This window comes from Setaria viridis, chromosome 5, assembly GCF_005286985.2.
Source record: "Setaria viridis chromosome 5, Setaria_viridis_v4.0, whole genome shotgun sequence".
Lineage (NCBI taxonomy): Eukaryota > Viridiplantae > Streptophyta > Magnoliopsida > Poales > Poaceae > Setaria > Setaria viridis.
In genome coordinates, this window is record NC_048267.2 from 3,139,996 (window position 1) to 3,163,833 (window position 23,838).

The following is a 23,838-nucleotide window of genomic DNA, read 5'->3' on the forward strand; positions in this document are numbered from 1 at the left end:
TCACACTTTATGGACCTGTCATTTTTTTTTACACATCACTTCCACATACAACTCTTTAGATTTAAACTTTTTCAGATTATGAAATATCCCAGATTTTGTTTGTGAAACGAATCAGAGAAGCTGTGGCAACAGATTCGGTAACCCTTCGTTCTGGAGCCATGAGGCGAGAGGAGCTCCTGCACGCGCAGAGAAGCCCTGCTAAGCGTCGGCTCGTCTTCCGCCGGCTCGAGAGGCACGCACGCGAGGGGCTCGTCTTTTTTTTTCTTCTTCAGCGCTGGCTCATCTTCCGCGCGAGGGGCGCGGGCGTTCAATCGGGAAGGCCGCCCACGCGTCATGATCTGGGGCCGTCCTGCACCAGGACTCGGTTGCAGGAGTCCTGCGTCTAATTTTTTTCCGCGCTTGCCCCCCTCTCCGTGCCTCCGGCACGCCACTGCCGCCTTTCTCCACCCCCGTGTCCATGCCTGCGCCGCCGCCGCTAGGATCTGACCCGTGCTCGCGCACGCGCCTTCGTTCCCCGCACCGCTGCCAGGCTCTGCCCCCATGCCCACGCATGCGCCTCCCGGTGCCGCCGCTATCGATCGACTCTACATGTGCATGGTTTCGAGGACAAGTGTGGAAAGCATCTAGAGGAATTGGGATGAGCCGGGAGATGCCATATTTTTTGGCTTCACCATCGCAGTGACGCGTCTTTTGGCTTTTGGTTGGCTTGTGTGGTGAAGCCGTTTTGCTCTCCCCATTTGGCAGGGCTTCGGAAAAAATGGCTTGAGAAGGTGGCCGAGAAGCCGTGCCAGACATGGGCTAAGCTGGGCCCCGTGCTCCTGTCCCTGGCCCCGCATTTTAAGTGCCGAGGTGAAACTGAAGCGAATAAAGACGCCACAGAGGCAACGGGCGGGAGGCCAAGGGTCTGGCTGGGTGAAGAAGACCACCTACTCAACAAACAGGGGCTTTTGGGTTGCTTGCTTGCCCATACAGTAGGTAGTAGAACGAGGGGTTTTACCCCGTCTTTGCCAGGAAGACTGAACTGAAGAAGAACGATAGGGTTTCGTGGAGTCGCCGCGCGGCGCCGGCGTCGACGAGGCGTACGAGTAAGCCTTTGCCTTCTTCATCGTCTGCACGATCCTCCATTTCTCTTGCGAACTACCTGCTCTATTCTTGCTTTAATTAATAAGCAGGAGTGCCTCCTATGTCTTCGTAACGGCGCAGATTATGCATCTCCTGGGTGTCTTCGTAACGGCGCAGGTTATGGATCTCCTGGGTGTCTTCGTAACGGCGCAGGTTATGGATCTCCTGGGTGTGCATGGAGTTTCTTTTTCACATTTCTTGTTTAGCAGGCGTACGCATGGGCATCTTACCATATATGCATTTCTTTTGTTTTTTTCTTTTGGGGGATAAAAAGTATTTTGTGAATGAGTGAGTCGGTGGTAATTGGCCTGACGTCGCCCGGTTATTAGTTGCAGATCAACGCCATAGGGTTTTTCCATATTCATGTTCTCATTTTCTTTTTTTATTTGATTTTTTCTCCACTGTTAGTTAGATCTCTCTGTGCAAATGTGGCGCGTGTGTGTAGGCATGTTCTTTCTACGTAGGACATCGAGTCCTGTAGATTGCACAAATTTCGGTGACAACTTCAAAACACTCTTGGTTTAGGCACTAAATAGATATGGAAATCTTGAAAAAAAATCGCTTGAATTTGACTTTTGCTGAAGAGATGGGCTAATGGTGTTTCGTTGGTCAAGTGGCTCCTTTTTGTTTCTGAAAATTTCTTAGTTGCCTTCTGAAAATAATTTATAAGTTGGATAAGCTTCCTCTTGAGATGGATGGCCGTTAATGTCATTCTAAGATCTCTGATTCTTCAGCTTCCTTTTTTTGTGTAATGATGATCAACTCATCATATCAATTAATTTTGCTACTATTTTTCTGTGCTTTCTTTCCAGAAATATCTCTTCTAAGATGGAACCACCACTAGCAAAGATGACCCGGGCAAGTTGCAAATTTCTCAGAGACTCCCAATCTCTAGGCCTAATGAATATGGCACAAAAGGGAAGAAAATAAGGCTTCTTGCAAACCACTTCAAAGTATCAGTTCACAGTGCTGATGTTATATTCTATCACTACCATGAATGTACTTTGTAGCAATCCCAATTTGTTATCTTTTTGTTTCCTGAATTTCTTCAAATAAGTCCACACTGATATGTTTTGTCACATGCAGGTGAATCTTAAGTATGAAGACGACCAACCTGTCGATCAATTAGGTGTAGGTAGAAAAGTGATCGACAAATTGCAGGAGATCTATGCCTCTGATCTCACAAATGTGAGCTTTGCTTATGACGGTGACAAGAGCCTATTCACGATTGGTGCCCTGCAGCATGTCAGGAATGAGTACACTGTAGTAGTGGAGGATGCTTCATCTGCAAAGTGACCAATCCACCTCTGTTACATGTTTCTCTTATTGCTTATGATCTCGCGCTGTTGTCCTTAGCTGTGCAACTTCTCACAATGTCAGGGTTGCAACAAGTAGGACCCCTGGAGAAAATACTAGTCCTGGTGGGGGCAGTGACATGAAAAGGATGAAACAGCCGTCCCAGGTAAAAATCTTCATAGTGGAGTTGTACTTAGAAGGGAACGGTTCCGATGGATGCTATTGCCCGAGTCCTTAGAGGTCAGGAATCAGAGAACTATGAGGAAGCTATACGAGTCCTCGACATAATCCTGAGGCAAAACTCTGCGAAGAAGTAAGCAATATTTACCGTCAAGAACTAGTGAGCCAGCTAGAATTTTTTTATGTCACTCCATTTATTTGTACAGATACATATAAAATAACATTGTGAGGAAATTCTTGCTTCACTAGTCTATTTGACATTTTTTTTTTGACACTTTAGGGGCTGCCTTCTGGTTCGACAGTCCTTTTTCCACAACAGCCTTCCCAATTAATTAACTTGCATAGTGGAATTAAGGGTTTGCAAGGATACACTGTTCGCCTAAACGGTCGTTTAGGCCGTTTAAACAGCATTTAAATGCTAAAAGGTGGCAAGCTGTTTCCGTTTAATTGACTGTTTAGCCCGTTTAATCAGCCATTTAGACCGAATAATGGCTAAATAGCAGGTGACCAACTATTTACCGTTTAGCGTTTAGGATAACACTGCAAGGATATCATTCCAGCTTCTGAGTTACTCAAAGTGGTCTCTCACTTAATGTTGGTATGTTTATCATCTAGAGGCCTAATTTTGCATGATGTTACAGTTGTGCCATGACAAAGTTATAAAGCATATGCACCATGATATTGTTCGACGCTACAGATGTGTCTACAACGACAATTGTGAGACCAGGGCCTGCCATTGATTTTCTCTTAGCCAATCAGGATATCAAGGACATTCGTAGAATTGACTGGGGCAAAGTAAGTTACAGCCATGATGTTGCTCATTTTTTCATTAATGTTGCTAGTCCTAGAAAATTATCGTTCTAACAGATTACTTTGATGCTCTAATGTTGTCCATTCTTCACAACTTTTCAGGCAAAGCATGTATTGAAGAGCTTGAGGATCAAAACCACCCACTCGAATGCTGAATTTAAAATTTTTGGTTTGAGTGAAAAGTCTTGGTATGAACAAACGTGAGACTAAAATAATTTTAGTTTTAACCAGAGCTCGTTTAACATGCGTTTATTGATCTAGGTTCATATGGAAGAAAAGAAATGGCAATGGCTCTGATACAGTGGAAGTAACAGTTTACGATTACTTCAAGCAGCATTGGCATATAGAACTGAAAGATTCGGCACACTTTCCCTGTTTGAATGTGGGGAAACCAAAGCACCCGGCATATCTACCAATAGAAGTATGTGGGCATTGTTCTTCCTTTTGTCATTGTTTAAATGAGAGCTTAATGTGCTCATGTCATTGAGAATATCTTTGTAGATTTGCCATCTGGTTTCACTGCAAAGGTACAGGAAGGCTCTTACGGTACTACAGCGGTCCTTGCTGTCCATTGGTTGGTCAAAATTGCCCTGGCGTTATTTTTGGACATATGATTATATGATGCGCATGTTGTATATCTTATTAAATTGTATGCGTGTTAGTTGAAAGCTGGACATGATCAAGATCTTATTGCACGCAATGGGAGGTGGAACTTCAACAACAAGGTCAGGGTTCTATATGTTGTGCTGCTGATGCATGTTCATTGTTCAATATTAATTTCTGTTGCTGATATCATTTTCTCTATTCTGTTCTCTTCAGAAGCTCATTGAGCCCAAGGAAGTGAATAGATGGGCTGCCGTTAATTTTTCAACGCGGTGGGACATGCAGGATTTTGTTCAGCGCCTCATTCGTTGTGGTGAAATGAAGGGAATTGTAGGTCCATGTTTATACATGATATTGTATATATTTGAGAAGTCTTCGACTATATTTAAACTGTTTAATTTGCAGAAAATTGAACCTGCTCAGAAAATTGAACCTGCTTGATTAAAGAACGGGCGAGCTAGTGCAGCAAACCATAAATGTCACAGTTCTTTCTGACTGGAAGAACACATAAGAGAAAAGTTGGAGGCCCAGGAAGCTTCTGGCGAATCTGCTTAATCATATTATCCACCCTGTTCTCCGGCGTCCCTGGAAGCATCACACAAGGTTTTTCGAGCCCGAAGACCCCAGAGATGACAACGTGACTAATGTCCCTGCTGGTAAACCTCGATTTTTAAGTTAAATAGGATCCTGTACAGGAACCATGCCTCTTAATTTCCTCGTAGTGAAATCTAACTGTGCAGGTACTGTTGTGGACATGGGAGTCTGCCATCCCAGGAACTACGATTTCTACATGTGTGCACATGCCGGCATGATTGTAACTGTGTCCCCTGTCCTTGTTTACTTAGTTTTCTTTGACAATGCTTCTTGCTGCTTGTGTTGTTTCAATGGTTTCTTTTTTCTTTCTTTGGACCTGATTCAGTGAATGTGCTTGTGTTGTTTTCAGGGGACAACTAGGCCAACACATTACCAAGTGCTGCATGATGAGATCGGCTTCTGTCCTGATGACCTGCAGGAGCTCGTGCACTCCCTCTCCTATGTGTATGCACACTGACACTGCATGTACTCCAAAAAAATTAAAAGGATCTTGCAATCCTCTGATCTGACTTTGCAAATACTGTGATCATTTCAGGTATAAGAAGAGCACCTCAGCCATATCTGTCGGTAAGCCAAGTCTATTTCACTTCACCGTTCCTGAATAAATGTCAAAACAGTTACTTTCTACTTCCAACTTGAATTGCTCAGCTGATGGGGCCCTGTTTTCCCGTTGCAGTTGCCCCGGTGTACTAAGCGCACCTGGCAGCGGCGCAGGTCAAACAGTTCGTCAGGTTCGACGACATGTCGTCGGCCAGCGGCGCCCCTGCGCAGCTGCCGTAGCTGCCTCGGCTGCACCAGAACGTCAAGTCTTCCATGTTCTTCTGCTGAGTTTGAGCTCTGCGGACGGTGTGTTGAAATGGACAGATCCTACTTCGCTTTTCCTTTCATGTTTGAACGCCAGACTACGCTGTTGCTTTTGGACCTCGTTGATGGCTTGACACAGTTTGCTCTCTATGCGCTTAATTGGATCTGATCCCTAAACTACCTTTATGATACTGAAATACTCCCTCCATCTTAAATTGTAGGTCGTTTTAGTTTTTCTAGGTGTATAGTTTTTCTATGCACTTGATGTAAGTACATATCTAGATGCATAATAATATTTATGAATCTAGAAAAGTGAAAACAACCTACAATTTGGAACAGAGCAAGTAGAGCATTGGACGTTACCCGTCGGTACCATATGTCCTATGTTTTCTTTTGTCTCTTTGAGATGATTCGCTATGCATTTGGCGGGATGGTAAATGGTAATGGGAGCTGGGTTTTTTAAATTGGCAGCCCAGATTGGCAGATGGTATATAGGTCTTGAGGTTATTGCAAAAAAGACTTGAGCTCTCTTTTTTTGCATGAGGAGAGATGGATCTTCTTCTTGCTCGACTTTTGGTTGTGTAAGTTATGGAGGCGGAGGCACGAGAGAAGATGCTGGTTCATTGGTCGTACGTGGCGAAGACGTTCGACCTACAGGATTGTCTTGTCGGTGCCATTGGATGAAGTAATCATGGCTCCAGATATTGGTCATCCAAAACAAGAACAGTGTGATGACCAAGCAACGACCATATTTAAGAGACTAGCCCGATAGGTCAAGTGTCTCAAGCTGTCTGTTACTACAGCCATCACTACCTTGATTGGCTTATTATTCTCACTAACTAGCAGCTGGAAATCTGCTGAGTAAATATGCTCTGCACCTAGACACTCGGAACCTGGACAGGCTCTGCACCTAGACACTCAGAACCTGGACAGCACGCACAGGATTACTCCTAGCATCAAGTACATATTTTCATACTTTATTAGCAATGATGAAACATGTTTCCTTACGTATCACGTACCCATGAAACTAGCAATGTATTTCAAAGTTATATTAATACTTTGTGAAAATAATCATGTTAGATGCTACTTTAGATAAATTTATACATTTTTACTGAAATATGACAACATATTGTATCAATAGTTTAAATTGTTTTTACTAAAAAGGATAAGACTATACTCATAGTTTTTTAATAGAGAAAGTTCAACATCTTGAGCATTGTTGTGTAGGCTTAAAGATTACTAGATGTCTGTATATTTTTTTTATTAGAATGTGAAGACATGAGAGATCAAATATGATCAATTTTAATTAATCATGGGCCCCAAATTTATCCACAAACTTTTAAAATTTTTGCCATGTGCTGGAGCACAGGTTGATGAACTAAGTAGTGAATGCTAATGGAAGGTTTGCTTTATCTATTTTGCAGGTGGTGCCAGATTTTAGTACATAGTTTAGCCAGCCAGATGGTATGTACAGAACTTATGAAGCTTCAGAATAAAGAACATTTATCAAGAGCATACAGCTAAATGATTGTGCATATTCATATGAACGCCAACCTGCAAAACTAGACAGCAAAAATGAAGGTTATAATATATTTGAAATTTCTCGGAGTGTAAATCTAGTGCCTTATATATTGACTTTCTCAAGGCACGTGTATTTTGTAAGGTTGCTGTCGATTTTTAACTTCAAATCGTCAAGGGTACCAATCCAATACGATAGGTATTGGAAAACTAAATGCTGCATGTAGCTGGTATTCACTTCGAATAGTTTGTTGACTATCGACAGAGGACATCAGTATTCACCCGTAAAAAAGAAAGAAAGAAAGAACAAGGATACCAATGTGCATATCAGGGCCGTACAATACATGGCCTCCAATTTTAAGGGCTCACCTTAAACGCAGAATGATGACCCATATTTCCAAAACTCAAAAATAACAAAAATGTATTTATACTTTATAATGTAATTACCCCATAAACTTAGTTAGGGGCGTCCGCCTTGTGCTTGGGCCACTGGAAGTGGTTCAACACCTACCACAAGCTCGTCCGCCTGCAGACCTGGCACGACCACGTGAGGGGACTACCTGACGCGATCGAGTGCGCATCAGTTGCTTGCATTGGGGTAGTAGATGTGGATTCGCTCTTACACAGGCCGGTCGGCTTTACGGATTACCTATGCTAAAACAAAATGAGGCACTAATAGCCGTATGTACGACCACCGTGCTTATATTGCTGCCCTGTCGTGCTACTGGCATGTGGCCATCCTCTCCGACTGGTGCTTCCTTCTGAAGTATTAAGTGGTGAATAAGATCTTGAATCCTGATGGCAGTGTTTAGTTTAAGTAAATTGTCCATCAATCTTTTTATCAGCTTAGTACTAATCGGTGCATGAAACTTCAAACGGAGATATACGCAACATAAATTGTGTCGTAATCATATCGTAGTAGCCTCTCAACAACGAAATCTTATGCGCCGACTACCACTTTTTTTGACTGCATCTGACTCTACAGGGACGGTGAAGAAGAAAACAAGTAAAGATGCTGCACATACTGCCTAACTCCTGCCTGTGATCAGGGGCAGCCATCAATCGCCTCCTGCGGCAAGCTTACAACCACATTGTTTTCCATCAGTCCCCGGAGAATTGACAGAAATCTGGGTGTTTCTCGGAGAAAGACACCGTTTTTTCCAGGCGTGAGGCTGTGCCATGCAGAAAGTGTGTGTTCCCAGCTTGGACGGGAGTGTGATCTCTGCTGAAATGTTTGGTATGCGTAGATGTCGCTGGCTATATATGTACTCGAGAGGCTGAATACATCTACGTTGGAGACAGCGAGTCAGGGCATGCAAGACGGCAAGTGTCGCCTTCAGTCTAGAACAATGCTGCGCCATAATTGAGGTGAAAGGTGTCCGTGTATGTTTCCATGTAACAATGCAAATGTGCAGCTCCGACAGTGCACATAGAATTCGGCTCTCAGACTATCGTTTGGAAAGTTGGAAGCTCACACGATCGGAGATAGCGCTCTTGGCTTCTCGCGGCAGAGTTAACAGGAGAGAGGCTCGGAAGTCGCAACAGATCACCTGTCGAAACCATTTAGAGAGGCCACATGCATGAAAGGCCTTCAGACCTCTAACATTTGGGCATCACACCGCCAAATGCCCCAAAGCCTAAAGCACCGCCCGGCCCAGCGGTCAGAGGCCGTTTGTAAAATTGTACTCGTGTTCAACGAGCATAGTCATGGTTACTGGGATGCAAGAAATACCTTCATCCTTAACAGTACCTATGCAGCAGCACGGATTTTACTATTTTAGAACACTGCTTGACCTCCGAAAAAATTGGGTTACTACGTCATTGCCATCTCAAGGGCCTTTGACCAGTAAAAAAAAGTTGCATGTCATTAACTCCATTCTTAGCTTTGGGTTCATCTTGACAACGGTAATAAATATATGATGTCTCATGTAAGTCATGTCCCTCTTCCTGTGCACCGCGGCAACCCACCAGCACTACAATCATGTCGTGCCGACACCGAGGAAGTCGAAGAAAGGCAGGGCGGCCTCGTCGGAGGCGACCGCCCGGTGTCGCGCCGGCGAAGGCGCGGAGAAGGCGGAGCGCGCGCTGTGCGCGAACGCGGCCGACGCCGGGGCGGCGGCGCGCGGGACCATGCCGTAGCCTGCGCACGATTCCAACACACAGCACGGCATGCAAGTTAGTCAACACACGGTACACCCAAGTCAACACGAGATGTGACTGCGTGAGTGGCACAGTGTGACACACACACCGACACCGCAAGGACGAGCATGCGCGCGGCGACGAGGAAACAGGACAGAGAGCAGACGTACTCTGGCTGAAGAAGGGGACGCCGGCGGAGCCGGGGGAGAGGTCGGTGGTGCAGGACGCGGCGGACTCCTCCTCGGACTCGCCGCCGCTGTGATGCTTCCCGTGCGCGCGGGGTGAGTGGACGGCGGCCGCTGCTGGCGCGACGACGTGCGGCTGGGCCGGCGACGAGGATGGCTTGCGGCGGCGGAGCGTGCCGGACTGCTCGCGCTGCCTGCGCGCCGCGAGGACGTGCCAGTGGTTCTTGACGGCGTTGTCGGTGCGGCCGGGGAAGAGGCGGGCGATGAGCGCCCACTTGTTGCCGTAGGCGCGGTGCGCTGCCAGAAGCCGCTCCTCCTCCTCCTCCGAGAAGGCCCGGCGGTTGATGCGCGGGTCCAGCTGGTTGAACCACCGCAGCCGGCAGCTCTTCCCTGCTCCATTATTCCATCCATCAGAGCACACATGGATCAGGATTCAAGAACAAGAAGCAGGCGAGACGGAAATGCATGGTTGAATCCACCGCATTGCGTCGTGTTACCTGATCTGCCGTCGAGCTTCTCGGCGATGAGGTTCCAGTTCTGGGGGCCGTGCTGCGCCACGAGTTCCTTGAGCTTGGCGTCCTCGGAGGGCCGCCAGTGGCCCCTCGCGCAGAGCTTCCCCTGCCCGCCGCCGCCGCCGCCGCCGTGTCCGTGATCGGCGCCGCCGTCCTCAACCTCCTCCTCGAACGGAGCCGGAGACGCCGGCGGCAGAGCAGAACGGAAGAAAGCTGCCATCTCATTGGCCATTTCGATCCAATGCTTGAAGACAGAAGAAGTAGCAACGGGAGAAGATAGGAGAGGGAGAGTGTCTGCTGCTAGCTGCTACTGCTGCAAAGCTAGGATTGGCTAATATAGAGAGACCACTGGCGAGAGGGGACAGAGGGGAAGCTAGAGAGAAGGGCGGCGTCCTTGTGCCAACCTGATTGAGAGAGAGAGATATTGTGTTTTCCGTTTTGTTTATCTCAGAGTTAAATCAGCTTCAGAGGCCGCTCGTGTGGGTTTGGGCAGTCCAACACGACGACGACGCACCATTGTTGTCCCAATTTCTATCCTTCCAACCACTCAGTCATCTGTTCTAAGAATAAAAAGAAAAATCACTTGTTCATCTGCCCCCACATATTACTTGCACCATGACGTAGTAAAATGATACTCGATCCAAGTATGAGTTCTAGGAAAATAAAATATACGTGTGAGATGACCATTCATGGCCCTATTAAATGACATGATACAACTATTTTTTTCAAAGCATTTAATTAAGTGTATGGATGTAAATATTCCGATAACTATACTCTTGTTAATGGACAAACTTATGAGATGTATTCTCTTGAGACCATGGCCGTATAAACTAGTATCTAAGGACAAGCATTACTTGTGTGTAGAAATCATCATTCAAGTTTTCCTTTAGCAAGACCGCACATGATTTGAAAACTGTTTGTTTAACTGGTCAGTAAGTATGTGTCTGAAATACCCTCACACATCAACGGACATAGGTTGGAGGGCTTGGGGACTCTTCTTCTTCCTCTCTTCCTTCTTCCCTATTCTTCTCCCACCTCCTTCCCTCTTCTTTCGATGAAGTTCCAAGGGGTAGGGGGCTCAAATCTCCCAGCCCCCACGCTGAATCCGTCCCTGCCCTCACGATCGATTAAGGAATGGAATAGAGGAAACGGTGATCATCAAGGCGGGAATTACAATGAGGTGCGGAATTGAAGGTGCAAAGTGCAAGTCAAATGCTCTTTTCGTCCTAGATGAAAATCATTGGTCAATGTTTGGAGTTCATCGATGATAAATAAGCATCTCATGGATGTTCATAAGTCACTGGCTTCGAATTGTAACGTGACAGCGGCTAAGGAATGACTCTTGGAGCTAATAGGTTATCAATAATCGCAGACAAACTCGGCATCTTTTGTTTGCAAACTTTTGTCTTACCATCACTACTAGAAACTCGAATTCCCCTGAGGATAAACAAACCAATAGAAAAAAAAAACCAAAATCCATAGGAAAATGAAAAACAATTTCCCTGATGATTAATTGAGAGGAAACAACCGATAGGACAAGCTTGACAAGGAAATAAAAATTTGCCTAACTGCTCTCCGGTTCCCTGTCAGTTTACCACCCATAAGGGAATGTCCTTCGTCAGGTTTGAATTTTTTTTTCCTGTCAAAGAAAACCAGCAGGGAATAACCCTTGTACCGCCAAGGAAAACACATTTCCCTTTCAGGTTACATCCGCCAGAACTTACCGACAGGTTACAAAAGCATATAGTTGTGGCATATGAAATCAAACTTAAGCCTTTTATGGTCTTTGGGATGCAGCAGATTCTATTAATCTATTTAATTAACTATACATAGAAGTATCAAATATCAATTCCTAGCTAAACTACTAAATTCTTTCCACCTCTCTAACTATAATTATTTTTTTGGTATCTCTCTCAAGGACAGTAAACATAGCCATCAAACCTAGAATGAGGGCTTAAAGAAGAATCAACCTTGTTGACATCACATAAATTTAGTCACAATTAAGGACTTAAGGTACTTGCATTGTATATCAATTTAACATTTTTAGAAAAAAAAAACGTTTGACATGGCAAATCCATATCCCGTGGCATATGCGACCTACAGATCCTGCCAATCGCTAAATCTACAGGGGTCCACCTAGTTTAGGACTAGTATGAAGTGACACACATGCCACCTACTTTAACCAGTGAAGAAGTTTCTCTCTCCATCTCAAAATATAAGATGCAATGTGACTTGGCGTTGTATTTCTAATTTGACTAATGTTTCTTACATATATAGTTCATGATTATACGATCAATATATATGAATCAACCGTGCTAAAGTTGCACTCCACAATTTACAAACTCTTAGTCTAAATGTTGGTCAAAGATTAGAGGGTTTAAATTTCGAAATACATCATACATACACATCTTAAAGGAGCAGTGTTCTTGTTTTTTCGGCAGTCTGGTTACAATTCTTAGTCTAAAATCTAAATGTTGCTCACAGTCGCAGCAACCAAGAAATTGCATGGAATGTAAGAAAACAAGTACCTACCATTCTGATAAAGCAAACAGATGAACAAACTGTGGCAGAACCAGAGTTTATTTTCCCTCACATGAAAGCATCAAACCGCTGACAGAAATGGTAAAAGGAGAATTGCAATATTTGACTGCATGTGCTGTGCAGCAAAGACAGGGAAGTAAAGTAAAGCCAGACTACTACCATTTCCACAGCCAAGCTAGCAAAGCAAAAACCTTTTGCCCCCCTTGATCACGCCCCTTGTGTTTTCACCGGCCGGCCAGCTTTACCTCTGCTGCCTCGCAAGTCAGAAATCTTCCAACCTTTTTTCATGGCAGCAGTATGGGTGAGGTTGTTTCTTTGTTTTGTTGATAACGACAGTCAACTAATGACATCAAGCATGTCCTCTCCGATTCCATTATTCTTGCGGCACCTGCAAAAATCATCCTCACGGTCGTTACTTAACCGGACAAAAAAAGGCTTGATGCATGCAAAAATCAACCACGTTGCTACTATACTGACAAAAGCTACACTAAACCCCTTTTGTACGTCTATTTCATGTCGTTGGATGTTATGGTCAAATTCACAGACAGAGGTAATGAACGTTAGACAAATGTAATTGCATCCTGCTCCTGCAGTGCCGGCCTTTAATTTTGATCTGGTAGTACAACCAGCTCTCTGTTCGTGATCCTTCAGTCTTCACTCCCTACAGAGCTTCAGGGCGCTGCACACGTACTGAAAGGATTCGCCTTTCTTTGTCTATTTAATTTGGGGATTTCAGCATGTGCGATGCAGATGCGCGCCAACCAAGAATCTTGGGGTGTGAATGGAATCTGACGTGTGGGCCAGGCGAGTCCCGTCGGAATCTTGGGGTGTGAATTAATGATGCTGTGATAGTTTAGTACACTTTCCGCGCTGCAAAGCTTGCAAAGCCTATTAAATCTCCGAGGCAGTGTCCTCGGCATCGATCTCAACTTTTTGTCAGTCCCTGCGTGTCAAAAATGTCTGCGCAAACATTGTTCCCTTATTAGCCCTTTTCATCGTCAATCTAATAGTAAACAGTCATTCTTTACAACGTGACGATGGCTCGGAAACGACCAGATGACGACCAGCAACTTTGTTACTGTAGGTAAGACAGTAGGTTGAAGATTTCACAGGCATGTATGAGGAGCATTGGGCTTGGTCAGTGCATTATACACTCTCACTGCAAAGGGAGTATGAATTATTGCATGGCAGGTCAGTGCAGGCGTGAGGGAGACACCGAGACAGCAAAGGGACTCGCTCCCTGCTTTCCAGCCTATTTATGACAATTGACGAACACAACCAAACTAAGAGTCCATCTTGGTACGCTAGCTTTGAAGCTCCATGTCCCTTCTTTCCTCTATGCATCGCTCCATGCATGCTGGTGGCGCCACAAAGACGGCATCTTTATTATTCCTCCATATCGTCAGGAATCATTATATTTTTCCAACCAATTCGAACGCGGAGACTACCTCTATCTAATGTGCTCCTTCGATCCTTATTTCAAAGAGAAATAATCCTACCATCTAAGTAAAATGTTCCGACCCGTAAGCACACGCCATGGGGGGTGCAATGTTCGAGAGCTGGGCCCTATACTTGTAACATGTTTGCGCGTACGTGTGCTTGCAGCGCATGGCCCCATTTCCAAGTTGAAGAAGTTGAAGGAGCAGAGGAAACACCGCTACATAGATGGAAGTATGGAACATCATGCGTGATCCGTGGCCAGCCGGGGCCGGGCCATGCACGCATGCATGCAGAGTTGCAGACATTGTTGACCAAAGCTTGGTGCTCATGCTGCTAGCTCTGAATCCTTGTCGCTTCTTCTACATACAGTTCCACACTACCATGCGCATGCAGGAGCTGTAAGTGAGGCGCGTGATCCTTCGTTGAAATAACCTAATTAGCACATGAGTTGAATATTTTCGCTCCATTAATTCTGAGGCCTGCCTAGACTCACATAAACTAGGTTTTAGAGACTATTCACTCCATCCACTTTTGCTAGGTGTATTTTGGAATGGGTAAGCCTTGAAAATAGATCATGACCTTTAATTTCTCTAATTATATGTATATTTCCATTCGCTACACCGATACGTGATGTTAAAATGATTTAACAAACAAGTCTTACATGGGATTGTTTTTTTATTGTCTTAAAGCATCTCCAGTTCCCCAATAAATTTTCCCAATAACTTAATAGGGATATCACAAAATCACTTTTATTTTGCAATCTCCCAATAATCTTATCTCGATCCAACTACCGTATTGGGAGAGCCATAACTCTTCCTTTATTTGAGAAAGGTTGGGGTGAGTTATTGGTTTGTCCCAATAATTATTGAAAAAATGGAAAGGTAAAAGGATTCTGCTAGAGCACTATTTTTTCACCATCTCTCCCAATATGGTAGTTGAATTGGGAAAAGAGGATATGTTGGAGATGCTCCTAGTTAAGTTACCCACAATCTCTTAACTTGTGCATGGAAGAAATGAATAATGTAAATTATATGGCAACAATAACTCATACTAAATGACGTAGAATAATCCTAAGTTCCGCTTATGAAATGGTTGCTTAACCAAAACTACAACACCTCTCTCTTTCTTCCCTATCTTCAAAAATACGACGTGGTGTTGCATGAGATGATCTATAAAACGTTTCATGAAAACAGCAACACCGCAAAACAATTAATAGACATGTTATTTGTAATAATAAATAAGCTATTTTAAAGCACACCACGGGTTATCCTATCCCTGTGTGAACCGAAGCACACCAACTTGCGGTTCCAACTGATTAATAGAAAAACTCGACTGATAAGAGGAAAAACTACTCTCAAGCTATTTTACTAAGAAAAGGTTAACCGGACCTGATCAAAGAAGTCACGAAAGCTGGCCCACCTTATACATGGATGCTCTATGTGATTCGGACCTTAACATGTATTTTGAGGTCTAAGAGCAACTCCAAGAGGATGCTAATCTTACCCCCAATACCTTTTTTAGGAAAAAAGAGAGAAAAAATAAACTCCAACAATCCACCTAAACCTTCCCCAATTTTTTAGCGACGCTAAAAAACAGCCTGCCACCGCGTATATTTTAGCGTTGGTGTTTTTCCCCCAATCCTGATTCCCACACACCCGCACGTCCCTTCCGATGGGCCCAATACGATGACATGGCCTGTGTTTGAAGTATTGGGGGCTATTTATTAGCGATCTGCTGTGGACTGATATGTTTTTGGGGGAATTTTTTTTTGGGAGAACTCCCAATACATAGTTTTAGGGAAATTTTTTTTAGGATACTCTTGGAGTTGCTCTAATAACCTAATATCTGCATCTTACACAAGGGCCCGCCCACTGCAATACGGTTCATTCGTGCCTGTCCTGAACACAAATTGTACCATGCACTTTTTTTTCTTAACGAATAGCACATGGAGTGCATACTCCACTTGTCTTCTCCGTGTAGTACTACTGTACTAGCAGTAACAGATCATTGGGATCAGAAACATTCACCACATCAAATGTTTCGCTTAACACATCTGCAGAAACGTAAATAAGATCACATCTGCACAAACATGAATATGACCATATATTCGTGAGTATGGTGCATGAACACCACACTTGAGACGATTGTACTTCCTCTATTCTAAAATATAAGACGTTTAGTTTATGCTAATTATTCAAACTTGTCTAATTTTTATCAAATTTGTAGAAAAATATGCGAGCGACCTGTTATTTACTTATTTGAGCAGCACGTACCAATGATGACTTACGGGGGCGGATTGACCTGTTTTGGAGTTAGGTCGTGACAAATGCATGCCTGTGTCTACTTCGGTTTGATTTTTTTTTTTGAGAGGTAGTACGGTTTGATGTGTTTCTGTAGGTACAAGTGGGCCAACAATGAGAAGCACCTCAGGAGGGAGGATTGAGATTTGAGACCGGGGCTGCTCCAGCTACGTGTGCTGGGCCTGGGCTAGGGGTGTTTCCAATTTGCCCGCCGGTTGATAGATAGTAGATGCATCTACTCTGAAGAAAGATGTAGCTGAAGGTCTTGGACATCATGGTTCTCAGGGAGCCATGGTGTGTGTGAAGGAACTAGGGCAGTGGGGCACTAGCATTGGCGAGTGGTGGTGCTTCGTGTAATCCGGGCCTCACAGGACGCGCGAAATCCAGCCATGAACACCACTTATGTGAGCTCTCTATTGAAATGTTGATACAAAACCCCATGTGACCCAGAAGTACACTTCTCCAAGAAGTTAGAATTGGTCGATTGGTACAGTTGGAGGCTGCTTCAGAACCATCATCGACATTGTATTACCAAGGGTTTGGTGGTTCAATCATGTCTTTTCCGTCCATCAACAATATAATCTCCCTCCGCCACTATTTCTTCCACTCCTGTGCCATCACATTGCCCCTCCTTTCCAGATATTGCATTGCACTTAAACAGAACACATCCCTTTCACTTCAATCAGAGCACACCATTTTTCCACAATGAAAACGATAGTCGATTCACAATCTCCGGCACATACAATCAATGCCATGGGTAATCCATGATATCGAATCCGCAATCGTCGTCACATACGTCGAATCTCACATTTTTCTTGCGTGAAAAAGAACAAGATACTGTGTATACGACTGAGAAACAGAGTCTTCTTGGGTCTAGAACTACATCACTTGTTTCAAGTTGTCGCGCTAGAAAACCGTGTGTTTTGAAAGCTTTGATGCCCTTGATCAGAGACAGGAGTTAGGCACAGATTAACAAACGCTTTTGTTTGTTAGTTTTTGCTATTTCAGTTTGTTTTTTCTTCTCTCGTCGAGTAGTCAGAACCAGTCAAAAAAAGTGGTGGCCACTGCATAATAGAGTGAATAAGATCACCGCCCGGCCTCCATAAGCACGCCTGGGTGGTTCAGTTAGCAGGCTTTCAGCGTTCCAATTTGAAACTATAAACATCCTAGTACAATGCTACTACCTAGCTGTGCATTATTTTAGCAGCTTGTGCCATTGTATGCAGAGGAATTGCCGATGCCAGAACAACGCAAGCAAACAAAGCAAAAGGCGGAGGAACAGTCCAAGGGAGTTGCACGAGATCAGGTCACCAGTCAAATTGTTTAGCCTAACTAACGGAAGAATATGCAGAAACACACAGAGATACATGAAACTAAACTGCACCTGCATAACGTGGTCCAGGAACACTGAAGCTAGCTAGAGCTGCTGCTGAACGTGCATGCACTTGTTTATTCATCCCCTAATTCCAGCAGCAGCTGATTGGTTTAGGGGTGTTTGGATCCTGAAGCTAAAGTTTAGTTCGTGTCACATCAAATATTCGGAGGCTAATTAGAAGGACTAAATATGAGTTAATTATAAAACTAATTATACAGATGGAGGCTAAATGGCGAGATGAATCTATTAATCCTAATTAATCCATCATTAGCAAATGATTACTGTAGCAGCACATTGTCGAATCATGAACTAATTAGGCTTAATAGATTCGTCTCGCCATTTAACCTCCATCTGTGCAATGGGTTTAGTAAATAGTCTATATTTAATACTCCTAAATTAGTAACATTCGATGTGACAGGGACTAAAGTTTAGCGTAGGGATCCAAACATCCCAGCTCCGAGGTTTGTTTGCTACATGCACAGTTGGCGCCTAAACCCCTACCGGAACCATTTGATTAGCGGTTAATAGTGTATACCTGCCCCCACTAAACACCAACGATTGCATTTCCGAGGACTAAAATTATACTTGCTCTAACTAGGATAACAATTACCAGTCGTACTGTGGTTTAAACCCACAGAGCTTGCAGTACAAGGCTGCAACAAATACTGAGGCACGAACGTCAACACCATTAACACAGTGAGGAGGCAGCAAAAACTGTAAAATATGCTCCTCCTGTCTCAAATTACTGTTTATTTTGAATTTTTCTAGATATACGATTTTTGCTACGTATCTAAATCATATTAAAAATTTTATGCGTAGAAAAACCAAAATATATAGTAATTTGGGACGGAAGGAAGGAGTAGGTACTACTGCCTCCAAACCCAAAAAAAATGTATAGAGTGGCATGGAGCTTTGGATTCTTATTTTATTTTTCAACATTTTGTTAGTTTTGCAACAAAATTTGTGAAACGTTGGGCTTGGGCTCAGATTGACTAGAGCACCCTATGTGATGCAACTCAAAATGGTTACTAAACTTGGGAAATTGAAATTTTTTCACACAAGAACCTTTTGATCCTGTTGTCTCGGTAATATTTCATTACTGTGCACCTTAGTTAAATTTTCTGAGTGGACATTCGGACATCACCAATCTTCGATTCTTTACGCTCTCTCCTACAGGCATCTCCAGTATATAGAATCGCCCCAATTCCATAAATATAACCTATAATGATTTGATATCACATGTTATATTAGCTCCTATGTATAGAATCAGGGGTTGAAACTATAAATGAGACATGCGTCCCTCCCTCCCTCTCTTCTCTCTCCCATAGGACGTGTTTCCATACGTGGGAGCTAGTTCCATATGGAATCAAGCTCACAATGTATAGGAGTTGGTCTTATAAGAGAGAAAATCTATAGATCTAGCTTAGACCATAAGCATGTGTTTGATTTGGAGACCAAGTAGAGTGGGTTGGCTCCATCCCTGTTTTTTGGGTTGGGTTCGACCCACTTTGTGTTTGGTTGAGTGGGTTGGGTTCATTCCAGTTTTTTGTTTGATTAGAGAGATTGAGAGGGATGGATGGATGTTGTTTTTGACACTGCTAGCATAAGTTACCAACATGTCCTATGGGCTCATCTGTCATCCACCCATCTTTTTTTCCAACACATCATCTTCCTCCAGCGGGTGCCCCCACGCCCCCAAATCCCAATCCTGCACCCCCGCCTCCCAGTTGCGGTGGCCTAGCTCCGCCGGCCTCGCCTTCCTACCACGGCGGCGCCTGACCTCGCCTCTCATTGGCATCCGCGCGGTCGGCGCCCCGTCCAGCTTTGTCGCGCCGTCCCATCCAGCTCCGCCGCGCCACTCCGTCCAGCCTCCCTTGCGCACAGGAGACAATGGAAGAAGACGCCGTTCATGTGGGTCGGAATGATTTCTTCGTTTTGAGCGGATGGAACAAGCCTGAATATTGAGGAAATATTCTCTCACTGGGATGAATCCAACCCACTAACTTTTCAACCAAACACCGTTCCAACCCAGTTCGACCTCCATCCAAACGCATGCTAAGTCTTTGACGTAAAGGTTCAGATTATATTTATTTCATTTATGACGTGACCAAGCCCGCCGAGGGCAAATTTGGTGGGTCGCGGGTTCGAGCCAGGTCTAAAATGTTCGGATCTAATTTTTACGGACAATATCACCGCCTGTACAAACGGTTCCGAAAAGAGTATTAGATGGTTGATGGTTCTGTAGTACAAACGGTTCCGAAACGATCATCACCACGCCACAGGTGACAGGAGCCTATCCCTGCCTAATAAGCCGGGATACATCGTTCACACTTTGCTCCTAGTTAACACATCATACCAGGCACGCTCCATCAATCAAATAGCTAAAGCTTAATTAATCATCTTTCGGCGCCGATCGATCAGCCAATTCCATATTCCCCACATTTTGTTAGTGCTTGTAGCTCCCAAGCCTCACCATGTCACTGGGGCGTGCGTGCCAGCGGGCCCACGTGCCGGAAGGCACGTCGGAAAGCTGGGAGGTTTTCGAGCGTGTACGTGTGCGGAAGGGCGTGTGCGGAAGGGCGTGTCAGGGTGCGGCCTTGCTTTTGTCGCGTCGCGCCGGGCCGTTACTGTTTGGCTCGTGCTGTGGTAGTATGTTATGTACTCCAATGGTTGCATATGAGTTAGCTCATAGAATATTTTTTCATATTTTAACAGAAGAGAGAAGAGCTATCTCTTGATAGAATATTTTCTTATATTTTAATAGAAGAGAGAAAAACTATCTCTTGATTAAGAGATAATCTCATACATGCACTTTAATATTAAAGTAGGAATAATATATAGATCATTTATATTAGAGTGCTTAGAGCTAGGTACACCTCGGTGGAGGCGGCAAGGTACACCTCGGTGGAGGCCTTACCGCGTACTTGTCGTGCCAGTTATCACCTCACTGACACCCCGTCCGTGTGCTAATAATGGTGAGTGGGTTCCGGCTGGCTCGATCGAGTTCTGCCCTGCCCTGCCCTGCCCCCACTGTGTTTTCCATGCAGGAGCCGTACGTACAGGGCATCATGTTGTAGTCTGTTAAATGCTGTCTGTAGTATATTCATTTTTCTTTTTGATAATATCTGTAGTATATTCATTGTATATGAATATACTATATCTAATTTTTTTCTAAAAAAAAGAGGTACCATAGCAGTGTATTCAGCGTCAATGCGGGTAGCAGACTAGCAGCGACGGAAGAGGAAGCCCCGCGAACAGAAGAGCAGAGGACAACGCAACAGTTGAGGGGAAAGGAGGGAGCAACTTGCTACACTGTCTCCCACTCTCCCTCACACCTGCACGGCTGCACTGCACTGCCCCCTGACCTGACCGGCCCTGCAATAATTTCAAAGTAGAGAGGGAGAGTGTGCAGTGATGGTCTGAGCGCGAGCAGTCCGCTAGCCCGGCCTAGCCTGTGAAACCCTCCCTACCTACAGTTATGCAGTAACAAGTGTACTACGAGGCACAAATTGTTCCTTGTGCACGTACTCGTGCAGTCGCGCTTCCTTCTTTTGCCGATGCTGGTTGCTGGCTAGTCAGGCCTTAGGGCTACTGCTGCCAAGCTTGTTTAGGGCCGGGCACTTGGCCGTCTGGTTTCCATCGATATACTAGTAGTCTCTTTTGGATTGGCAGGAAGATCCTAGCACAAAGTTTACGACGGCTTTAGCTAGGGGAAGCAAGCTGGAGCTGACGGGCCGGGATTGATGAACGCTGCATAAAGCTCCCCAGCGGCAGCCGGAGTGGAATCACTGGACTTGGATCACTTCATGTCATTTGTTGACTGACAGTCGTCAGCTACCGACTACAGAAACGACAAGTAGTCAAGAGCTCCAAGCACAAGCCCTGCAACTGCAAGAGACGAGCTAGCAACAATCAAACTACCTCACCCACTCTGCCTGCCGTGTAGGATCGGAGCAGTCAAGAAAATATACTACTCCCTTCGTTCCAAAATATATATCAATGTGACTTTATTAGATTCATAAACTTTACTGTACATTTAGAAGTAACATGTATCTAGTATCTTAAAAAGCCGAAACGACCTATAATTTAGAATGACTACAGTGATACATGGTAATAAAGCAAAAGCTGGCCTGCAATAGCGCAGGTAATCATTGATCTAGAACGGGAGTGATGAGAAAAGGGTGCCGCAGGTTTTGGTTTATTTGCCGTGCACTGCCACTACACATGTTACCAGCTAGCTAGTAAAAACCCTGCGCCAGCGTACCATCTGATCCGCCAGTGATACGCTGGTCCTTTCACGCGTGCGTGTGGAATAATCAACGACGCTCCTTTTGTTTTTGTTCTTTTTTCCCCCTCGTGATGGTCTGATGTCTGATCAGACACTGCAGGCATCCTAATGACCACGTCGCTAGCAGTGTTCTGACAACGGCACGAAGGTTCTGCAGGCATCCTAACGTGTTTTTTTTCCAGCCCGTAACAGTATCCACTTCATGAGTTCTGTCCAATGATGCAAGAGTGGGCATAAACGATGTTAGGATAGGAACAACCGAACTGTGCAGCTTGCTAGCCGAGATGGCTGCCAGTGAGCAGCAGCGGCAGGGAGATAGCTAGCCTGCTGGTGGCCTAGCTACTTCAGGTAACTAGATAGAGCAAACTTTCACACGAGACTGTAAAATCGTCGCCGACGACATGGAAAATGTGACGGTAAATTTGACTGGAGGAAGAGAGAAGGTAAAGATGGATCGGAGGGATGCCCTCATCTCTTTCCTATTCTGATCATCGTGTCCCGTTTAGTTTACCCCTGACGTTGCTAGCGTACTTGCGATCACTCAGGTCCAAGCACATGCCTGCATTCGACCTGGTCATGTTATTCTTCCTTTTACACTGAAGTACTGTAGATGGCCATCACTGTACTGCAACTTCCACACTCGTTTTGGGTAAGCAACTGCTCCATCCGTTCCAAATTACTATTCGTTTTGACTTTTCTAGATATATAACTTTTGCTATGTACATAGACATAATATATATCTAGGTGCATGTCAAATGCTATGTATCTGGAAAAGCTAAAACCAATAGTAATTTGGGACGGAGGGAGTACTTAGTAAGTTGGGGAAGAATACTTATCATTTATCTACTTTTATCTGATCATCTCCCTTTAAATTGTTCTCAAAAATAATTGTAGCATTTATTGTATCAAAATAAATAGTTGACTTCATTTAGTTAAGAAAACGTATGCACAGTCACAGTCTAGTTTTCATATCTTATTATTACTAATTGGAGGCTTCTTTTGAAGCCTCCAGATGAAGCCACCTAGGATTCCTAGGTGGACATTCTAGAAAAGAAGAGAAATCCTAGAGATTCTCACAAAAAAGCAAAACATCTGGCCATCAATCAGTAGACTCAAATCATCATAGCCATTAGATCTATTATGTTTTCTAAAAAATTACCCACCAATGCCATTATAAAAATAGCCTAAAATAACCCCTAAATATATACCTAAATTACCCACCTCTGCCATTATATAAAATTAACTAAAGAAACCTTCTAATCTTCATCAAAATTACCCACTCATGACATTATAACCAATATTTAAAATAACCCCTAAATTTGCAACTAAATTGCCCACAATAATACTTAAAAAAACTTGAAATAACCCCTAAATTTGTATCTATACCCACATATACCATTATTAAAAATAACATTAGGTAACCCTACATTTGAATCCAATCACCTTAAATAAAAATATACAGCAATATATGAGTCTAAATTGTTTATTTTCTACACTATTGGTATATGATATAATAACTAAGGAATATACGCATGATGTGGGTCACCATTTATAAAGATATAGAGCAAGTGATGAGAATTCTATATATGTTAAAATTATAGCTCAAACTTGGGGTCCATTAAAAAAATTCAAGCGCATACCTGCGATGCAAGTGAAAAGTTAAAGATTATAAATATGGATGAAAATATTATAGAGTAATACTAACTAAAATCTATCACAAATGGATGAAGATAATAAGTATATATCTATATAAATACTGTGATCGAATATTTAACAAATGAAATGTAGTTCATGGTAATATTTTCGTAGCAATGTGATCTTATTTGTTTCATTGGGGACTACGCATTAGTTCCCACGAGACACGCTAGAAAAATAGGCAAACCCTAAAAATTCTCAGAAAAATCAAAAACATCAAACACCAATCCTGTAAACTCTAATAATCATAGTCATTGATCTATTATATTTTCTAAAAATTTGCCCACCACTATAGTTATGAAAATATTCAAAATAAACTCTAATCCTATATTTAAATTACTCAGGTCAGCAATTATAAAAAATAATCTAAAGTAACCTAATAATCTTTATCCAATTTACTCATACATATCATATAAAGCATAATTTAAAATGTCAT

At 43.7% G+C, this 23,838-nt stretch overlaps 1 protein-coding gene and 1 pseudogene across 1 annotated transcript; one reads left to right on the forward strand and one right to left on the reverse strand.

Moving 5' to 3' along the window:
• The first annotated feature begins 457 nt into the window (after positions 1-457).
• Positions 458-5,385, forward strand: LOC117854576 (protein argonaute 4B-like; annotated as a pseudogene).
• A 2,658-nt stretch (positions 5,386-8,043) lies between these two features.
• Positions 8,044-10,157, reverse strand: LOC117858645 (uncharacterized). The gene is made up of 3 exons (XM_034741754.2): positions 9,749-10,157; positions 9,237-9,641; positions 8,044-9,067 (listed from the first exon to the last, which is right to left on the reverse strand). The coding sequence occupies exons 1-3, from the start codon at positions 9,993-9,995 to the stop codon at positions 8,907-8,909; spliced, it is 813 nt and encodes a 270-aa protein (XP_034597645.1). The 5' UTR covers positions 9,996-10,157; the 3' UTR covers positions 8,044-8,906.
• Positions 10,158-23,838: the final 13,681 nt, after the last annotated feature.